This window comes from Panicum hallii, unplaced genomic scaffold (assembly GCF_002211085.1).
Source record: "Panicum hallii strain FIL2 unplaced genomic scaffold, PHallii_v3.1 scaffold_67, whole genome shotgun sequence".
Classification (NCBI taxonomy): domain Eukaryota; kingdom Viridiplantae; phylum Streptophyta; class Magnoliopsida; order Poales; family Poaceae; genus Panicum; species Panicum hallii.
In genome coordinates, this window is record NW_020356208.1 from 34,310 (window position 1) to 47,344 (window position 13,035).

The 13,035-nt window shown below is 43.9% G+C and overlaps 1 protein-coding gene across 1 annotated transcript; it reads right to left on the reverse strand.

The window, feature by feature from the left end:
* Window positions 1–289: 289 nt before the first annotated feature.
* Window positions 290–5,092, reverse strand: LOC112878610 (the record flags this gene model as incomplete). Its single annotated transcript, XM_025942857.1, has 6 exons — window positions 3,709–5,092; window positions 2,998–3,420; window positions 2,012–2,571; window positions 1,504–1,921; window positions 1,234–1,257; window positions 290–645 (listed from the first exon to the last, which is right to left on the reverse strand). Coding segments are annotated over exons 1-6 (3,165 nt in total), but the record flags the coding sequence as incomplete, so codon positions are not given.
* Between the last annotated feature and the right edge of the window lie 7,943 nt (window positions 5,093–13,035).

The following is a 13,035-nucleotide window of genomic DNA, read 5'->3' on the forward strand; positions in this document are numbered from 1 at the left end:
AACAAGAACTCAAAAGCATAGGCTCATTCAACATAGACTGATTATTAAACATAAGGTTAGCGTTCACCTGAGAATGAATTTCCTTCTGCAATTGTTTAGCTCTACTCCTTGTAATTGGACCAGCTATATCAAGTGGAGTTTCATTTGAAGATGAGTGAATGGTAGGCATGTCCTCATTAGCCTCCCCCTCTTGAGAAGGAGTCGTCCTCGACTCAGGCTCACCAACAAATGGAAGCAAGTCTTTGACATTGAATGTTGTACTCACATTGGAATATTCAAGTGGCAGCTCAATTTTGTAAGCATTATCATTTATCTTTTGGAGAACCTTGAACGGACCATCACCCCGAGGAGATAACTTACTCTTACGCTGTTGGGGAAAGCGATCCTTTCGTAGATGCAACCATACAAGATCTCCTGGCTGAAATGTAACCTTCTTCTTACCTTTGTTTGCTTGCTTTGCATATTGTGCTGATTTCTTCTCAATATTCTTTCTTGTCTCCGCATGTAACCGCTTGATAAAGTCTGATCTTTTTGTGGCATCCAAGTTAACTTGTTCCTGTAATGGTAAAGGCAAAAGATCCATGGGAGTATGCGGTTTAAACCCATAAACAATTTCAAATGGACAAGAGTTTGTTGTAGAATGGACTGCCCTGTTATAAGCAAATTCGACATGTGGAAGGCAGTCTTCCCAGAGCTTCAAATTCTTTTTCAACACAGCACGCAACATGGTTGACAAGGTACGGTTGACAACTTCAGTTTGCCCATCCGTTTGTGGATGACAAGTGGTTGAAAATAACAACTTGGTGCCAAGCTTAGCCCACAATGTCTTCCAAAAGTAGCTGAGAAATTTTGTATCCCGGTCTGAAACAATAGTCTTTGGAACTCCATGTAAACGAACGATCTCCCTGAAAAACAAATCAGCAACGTGTGAAGCATCATCGCTCTTATGACATGGGATAAAATGTGCCATTTTAGAAAAGCGATCTACAACAACAAAAATAGAATCCCTCCCCCTCTGAGACCGAGGTAACCCCAGAACAAAGTCCATAGATATATCTTCCCAAGGTACATGTGGAATAGGTAATGGAGTATATAAGCCATGGGGATGGAGGCGGGACTTAGCTTTCAAGCAAACGATGCAGCACCCAACATGCCGCTGGACATCACGTCGCATATGTGGCCAAAAGAAATGATCAGAGAGCATGTCCAATGTTTTTTTGACACCAAAATGACCAGCTAGTCCACCTGCATGTGCTTCTTGCAAAAGAACTTGACGAATCGAACAAGCTGGAATGCATATTTTGTTAGTCCGAAACAAGAAGCCATCATGCACATAATATTTATCCCAACCTTTTCCATCAATGCAACGAGAGAAAGGCTCTTTAAATTCAGCATCAGCAGCATAAAGTGTTTTAATGGATTCCAAACCAAGCACTTTTGTATCTAGTTGTGTAATCAACGCACATCTTCTAGACAAGGCATCGGCAACAATGTTATCTTTACCACGCTTATGTTTGACAACATAGGGAAACGTTTCAATGAACTCAATCCATTTAGCATGTCGACGGTTCAGCTTGCCTTGACTTTTAAGATATTTCAAAGCTTCATGATCAGAATGGATTACAAATTCTTTAGGTAACAAGTAATATTGCCAAACTTCCAAAACACGAACTAAGGCATAAAGCTCTTTGTCATAAACCGAGTAATTCAGATGTGGACCATTTAACTTTTCAGAAAAGTAGGCAACAGGTTTACCTTCTTGCAGCAGTACACCTCCTATGCCAATACCACTTGCATCACATTCGATCTCAAATGTCTTACCAAAATCAGGAAGTTGTAGCAGCGGTGCTTCACAAAGCTTTGTTTTTAGCTCATTGAAGGCTTGGTCTTGTTCATCTCCCCACTTGAATGGAACATCCTTCTTTGTCAAATTATTGAGGGGTGCAGCGATCATGCTGAAATCTTTAACAAAATGCCTGTAAAAACCTGCAAGACCATGAAAGCTTCGAACTTGGCTCACATTTACCGGTGTAGGCCAATCCTTTATTGCTTTAACCTTCTCTTCATCAACCTGAATACCATCTGCGGAAACAACAAAGCCAAGGAAAACAACACGGTCTGTGCAAAAGGTGCACTTAGCAATGTTGCCATACAATTTCTCTTCCCTCAAAACAGCAAGTACTTGATGGATATGATCAAGATGTTCATCAAATGATTTGCTATAGATCAGAATATCATCAAAATAAACAACAACAAACTTGCCAATGAAAGCTCGTAAAACATGATTCATTAAGCGCATAAAAGTTGAAGGAGCATTTGTCAAGCCAAATGGCATCACAAGCCATTCATAGAGACCAAATTTAGTTTTAAACGCTGTTTTCCATTCATCACCAAGTTTCATGCGGATTTGATGATAACCACTACGCAAATCTATTTTGGTGAAAATGATAGAACCACTCAATTCATCTAACATGTCATCAAGTCGTGGAATGGGATGGCGATATCGAACAGTTATAGCATTGATAGCACGACAATCAACACACATACGCCAAGAGCCATCTTTCTTTGGGACTAAAAGAACGGGAACTGCACATGGTGATAAGGATTCACGAACATACCCTTTGTCCAAAAGCTCTTTTACCTGTCGCTGAATTTCCTTTGTTTCTTCAGGATTGGTGCGGTAGGCTGGACGATTTGGAAGCGAAGCACCTGGTACCAAATCAATTTGATGCTCAATTCCACGGAGTGGAGGAAGTCCAGCTGGTATCTCATCAGGAAAAACATCTTCGAAGTCCTGTAAGAGATCAAGAACAACACTAGGCAGCGATGAAGGTAAATCGTGAGTTGAAAGTAGGACCTCCTTGTGCAAGAGCACAAAGAATGGGGTTGTGGTGTTTCTCACTTCTCTCAAATCACTCTTGCTCACAAAGAGACACTCAGTGTGGCGTGGCTGTTTAGGATTGGCATGAGGCTTTATGTGGCTGGATGGGTTAGAACTCTCTCCCTTACTTGGGTTGGGGGTCTCACTCAATTTTCTTTTGTCTGATTCCTCTCTTTTCTTGCGAGCCATATCTGAAGTATGTATCTCCTCTGGAGATAATGGAACAAGAACCACCTTCTTGTCATTGTGAATGAAAGTGTATTTGTTAGACCGTCCAAAATGCACTGAGTCCACATCAAATTGCCAGGGCCGACCAAGCAGCAAATGGCATGCTTGCATGGGGACAATATCACAATCCACCTCTCCATGATAATCACCAATGGAAAATGACAAACGAATCATGGCTGAAACCTTAACTGTCCCGGAATTATTCAGCCATTGCATATGGTACGGATGTGGATGGCGACGTGGCTGCAAACCAAGCTTCTCAACAAGCAAAGCACTAACAATATTATTGCAGCTCCCACCATCTATGATGAAACGGCACACTTGGCCTTGTACTTTGCATCGGGACTGAAATAAATTATGGCGTTGTCCTTGTTCAGCAGCAACAAACTGAGTGGAAAGAACTCTCCTAACCACCAAAGAAGGAGATGGTGTATTCATTGTAGAAGGCTCGAAATCAGGAAAATCAGCAAGCAACTCATCAAAATCAGCACTAGTAATCTCGTCAGAAGATGGAGAAATAACATCTTGTAACATGTCATTGTGAGCAAAAGTTGGAATAGGTTGAATTGCTAAACAATTCAGACCTAGCTCAAATGTACCATCCTCTGCTGAATACTCACAAGTGTCAAGATTAAAATCTGAAAATACATTGGTAAGCGCATCCTCCTCTTCACTTTGTGAATCATAAGAACCATCAGCAAGGGCAATAATAGTACGACGATTGGGACATTCAGCTTGTTTATGCCCATGACCACCACACTTAAAACACTCAATCTTGCTTGTCTTGCGTTGGGTGGCTGCAGTAGAAGAAGTGGGCTGATTTGAACTCACAGCTTTACCTTTCGTATCCAATTGTTTGGAAGAAGGTGGAATGGATCTATTTGTTCCACGAGATGAGGATTTGGGCGTTGCAGCTCCTTGCTGTTGGAATTGAGGAGTGACATCCCCTTGCTGTTGGGAATGACGCCATGAAGCATTGTATTTGTAAGACGTAGCAACTTGTCTTTCAGCCCTCTTTGCAAAATGAACCAACTCAGTGAGACAAGTGTAATTTGTCATATCCACTTTATCAGCAATGGGTTTATTGAGGCCAACCAGAAACCGAGCCATTGTTGATTCCTCATCCTCAGTTATCCCTGTACGAAGTAAGCACATTTCCAATTCCTGAAAATATTCATCAACACTGCGAGTACCTTGCACAAGACGTTTCAGTTTCAAATGTAGATCACGAGAATAATATGCAGGAACAAAACGACGTCTCATTTCCCTCTTCATGTCTTCCCAAGTTATACGATCATGCCCAACTCTTTGATATTCAGTACGGACCTGATTCCACCAAGTTATGGCATAACCTTTAAACTCAATGGCTGCAAGCTTTGCCTTCTTTTCAGCAGGGTATTCATACAAATCAAATAGTTGCTCCATTTTGGTTTCCCATTCAAAGTAATCATCAGCATTCTCCTTGCCGCTGAATGGAGGAATGGACACTTTAACCTTGCCCAAACCATCATCATTGTGACGTCGTTCATGATGACGTCGACGGTGATCACCATAACGACCACGGGCTCCAAAACGGCCAAAGTTATCACCACCATGATCATCATATGCACCACGGCGACCATAAGGATCACCTCCATGTTCAGCACTATAATTTGAAAATGCTTCAGCATCAAGATCAGGAGGATGCCCAACAGGAACACGTCGTGCACGACCAAAACCAGCAGCAAATCCTCGGCCACGGCCACCTGCAAAGTTATCAAAACCAGCAGCGAATCCTCGGCCACGACCACCACCACCGCCACCGGCATGTTGATCATCATCCTCAATGTGTTCATCATCATGAGGTGGATGCTCCCCATGTTGCTGCTGTAGTGATCGTTGAAGCGCTTGCATCCCTTGCATCAATTGTTGCATTTGTGCACGCACTTCCTGAATTTCTTGTGCAGACACAGTGTGAGAAGGGGAATCTTCATTTCCTGCCATGTTAGTAACAAAGAGAGAGAGTAATAGGACAAAATATATGTGGAATCACTCCCTCACCACTTACAAAACAAGTTCTTTCTCTCCCTGAAAAGAGCAAGAACCGGGGCTGCAATTTGTAGTGGAAGAGTGATTGTAACAGCAACGATGGTGCAACAACTCACGGTGCGTTTTAAGTGGAGCTTGGTGGGGTAATATGTAAGTGGAATGCGCTGATAAATGTAGTTATGCAAAACCGAATAATAATCCAAGAACACAAGTCTAAGTTGCTGAATATAAAGGAAAAGATGCACAAAGAAAGGAACACGATGTAGGAAGTGGATAGATGAACACCAATTGCACCAAACAAAACTTGTTGCTGCCCAAACCCCTTTTTGGTGTGCTGAACACAATTCTCTTTTATTTCTTTTCTTTCCTTTTCTTTTTTTTTGAACAAGAACTCGTTGTTTTCAGTCCTTCTTTTGACCAATATACATCTTTTCTTTTAAGATTTGTGACAACACAGCAAAACTTTCAACTGAGGGGCGCACAAGGATCAACCAAGATGGATGGTGCAGCATAAAAACAAGAAACTCGGAAGGGGAATATGTGGCGGGTAGAAAACAAGGGTGGGACGGGTGGGTATTTTTTTTTGTTATATATATGCAGCAAGCAAAGACGATCAGATCAAGGATGGGATGGAACAAAGATAACAGCTAGAACAATGAGGGGAAAAAATTCAGCAACTAGACAAATCTTAAAGGATTAAAACTCGATAAAGCAAACTACAAAATCAGTAGCACGTATGAATTTGGGCTGTAGGTTTTCTTTTTGGCTATTAGTGGACAGTAGGTATATAAAATCTATCCTACCAGAAACAAGAACAATCCTACTGAGGAAACGGAGGCTGTGATACCAGATGATATGCTCACGTCTAGGCAGCACGTGTAGCAATTTGTTGTGGCCCGATCTTCTCGTAGGATCTGCGAACTTGATAAATTGTCGCTGCGTGACCTGGTGAAGAGGCAGCGCACCGCGAGGCTGTCCACGCGACGAACTACCGAGACAATCACCCTTCCACGTAACAACGTAACAGCCCACGCAATCACGCCCTATAGACGTGAAGGCACGAACTGGGTGAACCGCAGTTCGGCGTTCTACAACTCCCTCAGGAATCGAAAGAACAAATGTTGCAAGCCTCTCAAGACTCACGCATAAACAAAACTCCACGAGTTTGTGTATTCTGAATTCAATAAAATAAGATCTGACTTTTCATTGTCTAGTACAAGATATATATAGAGATAGGGGCGTTCAGTTTTGAGTAAATGGCTGCATGCACATGCTCTAGTGGATTTCGTGGCTGGTTCGCGCGTCTTTTCAGCTTCTGGCAGCAGTTACTAAAATGAGCATAACTCCTTATTAGGATATCCAAATAATGAACCGTTTGATGGACTGGAAAGTAGACTTGAAGACGCTTCCATCCACTTATTGAACACCATCTAACTCCTTGTATTCTGTCCGCAGTGATGCTTGGAATTCGTACCATGTGTCAGTCATCTAGCTTCTGGTTGCATTCCCATGCTAAGGTGACGAACCTCCATTTTATTCATGCACACCATAGGCTTCTTGGTTCAGATGTCCAGAGGCTTGAATCCATCTTGATCCCATGCTGGTTCATACACTCCATCATTCCTAAGGACATTGAAACAAGAACTCAAAAGCATAGGCTCATTCAACATAGACTGATTATTAAACATAAGGTTAGCGTTCACCTGAGAATGAATTTCCTTCTGCAATTGTTTAGCTCTACTCCTTGTAATTGGACCAGCTATATCAAGTGGAGTTTCATTTGAAGATGAGTGAATGGTAGGCATGTCCTCATTACAGGGGAATAAAATCTTTTGTTTGACAACCAAAATAAAAAGATTACTGCATACAACCTCTACCAACTCAGAATGACAAAACTTGTTTCGGATAGCCAAACGCACAAATCTCCAAGTCGATTCTGGAGCGCTCAGATGGAGTTTGTGACCAAAGTTAGATCCGTTGGAACGAGCACGAGTTAAGCTCTCTACATTGTCTTAAAACTCCCAAATCAGAGACCGAACATAGAAACTACTGCAGTTTTCTTCCCGGGCTGAATTGAAACTCTGAAACAAAATTTGGTGACAAAAACTCGAAACTTTAAAGGACTAAACTAAGACCAGCAACTCAACGCAACCGATACAACCGAAGACTCAACAAGCTCTAACTAAGTAGTACTAGTAAAGGCTCAAAAGGTCTATAGGATTGCAGGCAAACTAATCTACTAAAATTCTTTTTGGATTTTCTGGACAATAGGAAATTAAAAATAGCGAAGGATTGGAAGTCTCTCACTGAACAACCTTGCTCTGATACCAACTGATGTGAACCCGTTAGAATTTGTTCCCAATCTTTCGGTGAGAGGGGATGGATAACTTGATTGGTGGATGGAAACGACGTTCACAGCCCGACTACAACCTTCCAAGGATGCTGCGCCTTAGCAACCGATACACCACCTCCAATGGCTGCTGCGATCTTGTGGAGCGCAACACCCGGCCACTAGGGCACTCGTCCTGCAAGCAATCGAAGAACAAGAAAGAACAAGTAGAGCAAGAACCTCAATTGCAAATATGGAGATAAGAACCAATTTGAAATCATCAAGGTGGGGTTCTAAATCGAGTAGAGCGGATGGTCTAGCCGACACACGCGTCTACAAGCAAGTAGCAATGGCTAAACTTTCAACAAAACAAAACCCAATCTGTTCATGGTGGCTATGGAGGTATATGAGAGGGTAGAGGATTACCAAGATGTGGTGGAGGTCATCTCGAGGTCATCTCTAAACCCTAGGACACGCCCCTGTTGGGCCCTACTTGATACACGCCCCATCGGGCCAAAATCAGGTGACGCAGCACCGTGGACAGAAAAAAGGTCCTTGTAGTAAATCAACGATTGCGGCCACCTTGAAGAAGATATGGACATGAGTCTAGATCCATCTAAAATTAGACTCTATAAGCTTTCCGTGAAGTCCATGAACTCCCCAATCGGAGTCCTGCAGTCCGAATCCAATATCCAAAACGTGTTGGATTTGGATTCTTCCTTTCCTTGCACCAAAAGTGACTTGGTGGCCTGGTGAAGAACATTGGGAAGACTTGGGCTTGGTCCCAAATCAATTTCTTTGGTCCTCCGTATTTTCCATGTAATTTCAACACACGGCTTTATCCAGTCAAGTAATTCTAAAAACGAGAATGCAACGAAATCATAGTGCAGCATTAATTGTTCAAATGTATCAAATTTAATCTTGATATAGAGTTGATTCACCTTTGGACAAGAAGGTACTAATATGGTCGTATCCATGCTAGTGATGTCCTCATCAATGGTGCCATTAACGCACCAGTTCGGTAAACAAAGTCGCGTTGGAATTTTTTGCAACGAACGCACCCAATCCACTCCATTGGACCCAAAACTCATGTTTTGGTGTGTTTCGGACCATTTCGTTGCTGCATGAAAATTGATGCAAAATTAGCCGCACTGGTGCCACTAACGCACAAGTTCGCTAACCAAAGTCGCGTCGGAATTTTTCGCTACGAACGCACCCAATCCACTCCTTTGGACCCAAAACTCATGTTTTGGGGTGTTTTGGACCGTTTCGTTACTCCACGAAATTCGATGGAAAACTGGTGCCAGTAATGCACAAGTTTGCTAAAGAAAGTCACGTCCAAATTTTTCGCAATGAATGCACCCGATCCACTCCATTGGACGCAAAACTCATGTTTTGGGGCGTTCCAGACCATTTTGTTGCTACACGAAAGTCGATGCAAAACTTGCCGAACTTGCGCCATTAACACACAAGTTCGCTAAATATAGTCGTGTCGGAATTTTTCGCAACAAATGCACCCAATCCACTCCATTTCAGCCAAAACTCATGTTTTGCGGCGTTTCGAACCGTTTCGTTACTGCACGAAAGTTGATACAAAACTGGCCGAACTTGTGCCATTAACGCAAAAGTTCGCTAAACAAAGTCGCGTCGGAATTTTTCGCAACAAACGCACCGGATCCACTCCATTGGACCCAAAACTCATGTTTTAGGGCGTTTCGGACCGTTTCGTTACTGCACGAAAGTCGATGCAAAACTGGTCGAACTGGTGCCATTATCGTACAAGTACGTTAAAAAAAGTCACGCCGGAATTGTCGCAACAAACGCACCCGATCCACTCCGTTGGACCAAAAACTCATGTTTTGGGGCGTTTCGGACCGTTTCGTTACTCCACGAAATTCGATGCAAAACTGGCCGAACTGCTGCCATTAACGCACAAGTTTGCTAAAGAAAGTCGCGTCCGGATTTTTTGCAACGAACGCACCCGATCCACTCCATTGGACGCAAAACTCATGTTTTGGGGCATTACAGACCGTTTCGTTGCTACACGAAAATTGAGGCAACACTTGCCGAACTCGCGCCATTAACACACAAGTTCGCTAAACAAGGTCACGTCAGAATTTTTCGAGACGAACGCACCCGATCCACTCCATTGGAAACCAAATTCATGTTTTGGGGCGTTTCGGACCGTTTCATTACTACACAAAGTCGTTGCAAAACAGGCCGAACTGGTGCCATTATCGCACAAGTTCTCTAATCAACGTCGCGTCAGAAATTTTCGCCAAAACTCATGTTTTAGGGGCGTTTCGGACCATTTCATTACTGCACGAAAGTCGATGTAAAACTGGTTGAACTGGTGCCATTATCGCACAAGTACGTTAAACAAAGTCGCGTCGGAATTTTTGCAACGAACGCACCCGATCCACTCAATTGGACCCTAAACTCATCTTTTTAGGCGTTTCGGACCGTTTCGTTACTACACCAAAGTTGATGCAATACTGGCCGAACTGGTGCCATTATTGCACAAGTTCGCGAATCAAAGTCGCGTCGGAATTTTTGTCAACGAACGCATCCGATCCACTCCATTGGACCCAAAACTCATGTTTTGGGGCGTTTCGGACCGTTTTGTTACTGCACGAAAGTCGATGCAAAACTGGCCAAACTGGTGCCATTAACGCACAAGTTCGCTAAAGAAGGTCTCGTCAGAATTTTTCGCAACGAACGCACCCGATCCACTCCATTGGATGCAAAACTCATGTTTTGGGGCGTTTCGGACTGTTTCGTTACCGCACGAAAGTCGCTGCAAAACTGGCCGAACTGGTGCCATCAATGCACAAATTCGCTAAACAACGTCACGTCAGAAATTTTCATAACGAAAGCACCCGATCCAATCCATTTGAGCCAAAACTCATGTTTTAGGGGGGTTTCGGACCGTTTCCTTACTGCACGAAAGTTGATGCAAAACTGGCCGAACTGGGACCATTAACTTAAAAGTTCACTAAATAAAGATGCGTCGAAATTTTTCGTATCGAACACACCCGATCCACTCTATTGGACCCAAAACTCATGTTTTGGGGCGTTTCGGACCGTTTCATTAAATTTAATTCGATGCAAAACTGGCTGAACTAGTTCTATTAACGCACAAGTTCGCTAAACAAAGCCGCGTCCAAATTTTTCGCAACGAACGCACCCGATCCACTCCATTAGACCCAAAACTAATGTTTTGGGGCGTTTCGGACCGTTTCATAACTGCATGAATGTCGATGCAAAACTGGTCGAATTGGTGCCATTATCGCACAAGTACGTTAAACAAAGTCGCGCCGCAATTTTCCCAATGCACGCAGCCGGTCCTCTATTGGACCTAAAACTCATGTTTTGGGGCGTTTCGGACCGTTTCGTTACTCCACGAAATTCGATGCAAAACTGGCCGAACTGGTGCCATTAACCCACAAGTTTGCTAAAGAAAGTCGCGTCCGAATTTTTCGCAACGAACGCACCCGATCCACTCCATTGGACGCAAAACTCATGTTTTGCGGCGTTCCAGACCGTTTCGTTGCTACACGAAAGTCGATGCAAAACTTGCTTAACTCGCGCTATTAACACACAAGCTCGCTAAACACAGTCGCGTCGGAATTTTTCGCAACGAACACACCCAATCCAGTCCATTTCAGTCAAAACTCATGTTTCGGGGCGTTTCGGACTGTTTCGTTACTCCACGAAAGTTGATGCGAAACTGACCGAACTGTTGCATTAACGCACAAGCTCGCTAAAAACAGTCGCGTCAGAATTTTTCGGAGCGAACGCAGCCGATCCACTCCATTGGACCCAAAACTCATGTTTTGGGGCGTTTCAGACCGTTTCGTTATGGCACGAAAGTCGATGCAAAACTGGCCGAACAGGGGCCATTAATGCACAATTTCGCTAAACAATGTCACGTCGGAATTTTTCGCAACGACCGCACCCGATCTGCTCCATTGGACGCGAACTCTTGTTTTGGGGCGTTTCGAACCGTTTCGTTACAGCACGAGAGTCGCTGCAAAACTGGCCGAACTCGCGCCATTAACGCACAAGTTCGCTAAATGAAGGGGCGTCGAAATGTTTCGCAATGAACAGACCCGATCCACTCTAATGGACCCAAAACTCAAGTTTCGGGGCGTTTCGGACCATTTCGTTACTGCACAAAAGTCGATGCAAAATAGGCCGATCTGGTACCATTATCGCACAAGTTCGCTAAACAACGTCGCGTCGGAATTTTTCACAACGAACGCACCTGATCCACTCCATTGGAGCCAAAACCCATGTTTTAGGGGTATTTCGGACCGTTTCATTACTGCACGAAACTTGGTGCAAGACTAGCCGAACTTGTGCCATTAACGCAAAAGTTCGCTAAACAAGTCGCGTCGGAATTTTTCGCAACGAACGCAAACGATCCATTCCATTGGACGCAAAACTCATGTTTGGGGCGTTTCCGACCATTTCGTTACTGCACGAAAGTCGATGCAAAACTGGCCGAACTGGTGCAATTAAAGGACAAGTTCGCTAAACAAAGTCGCGTCCGAATTTTTCACAACGAGCTTACCCGATCCACTCCATTGGACTCAAAACTCATGTTTTGGGGCATTCCAGACCGTTTCGTTGCTACACAAAAGTCGATGCAAAACTTGCCGAACTCGCGCCATTAACACACAAGTTCGCTAAACACAGTCGCGTCGGAATTTTTCACAACGAACGCACCCAATCCAGTCCATTTCAACCAAAACTCATGTTTTGGGGCGTTTCGGACCAGTTCGTTACTGCACGAAAGTTGATGCAAAACTAGCTGAACTGGTGCCATTAACGCACAACTTTGCTAAGCAAAGTCGCGTCGGAATTTTTCACAACAAACGCACCCGATCCACTCCATTGGACCCAAAACTCATGTTTTGGGGCGTTTCGGACCGATTCGTTATTGCACGAAAGTTGATGCAAAATTGGCCAAACACGTGCCATTAACGCAAATTTCGCTAAACAAAGTCGCGTCAGAATTTTTCACAACGAACGCACCCGATCCACTCCATTGGACGCGAAACTCATGTTTTGGGGCGTTTCGGACCGTTTCGTTAACGCACAAGTTCGCTAAACGAAGTCGCGTCGAAATGTTTCGCAACAAACGGACCCGATCCACTCCAATGGACAAAATTCATGTTTCGGGGCGTTTTTGTCTGTTTCGTTACTGCAGAAAAGTCGATGCAAAACTGGTCGAACTGGTGCCATTATCGCACAAGTTCGGTAAACAAAGTGGTGTCGGAATGTTTCGCAACGAACGCACCCGATCCACTATATTGGACCCAAAACTCATATTTTGGGGCGTTTCGGACCGTTTTGTTACTCCACGAAAGTCGATGCAAAACTAGCCGCACTGGTGCTATTATCGCCCAAATTCGCTAAAAACAGTCGCGTCCGAATTTTTCGGAGCGAACGCAGCCGATCCACTCCATTGGACCCAAAACTCATGTTTTGGGGCGTTTCGGACCGTTTCGTTATGGCACGAAAGTCGATGCAAAACTGGCCGAACAGGGGCCATTAATGCACA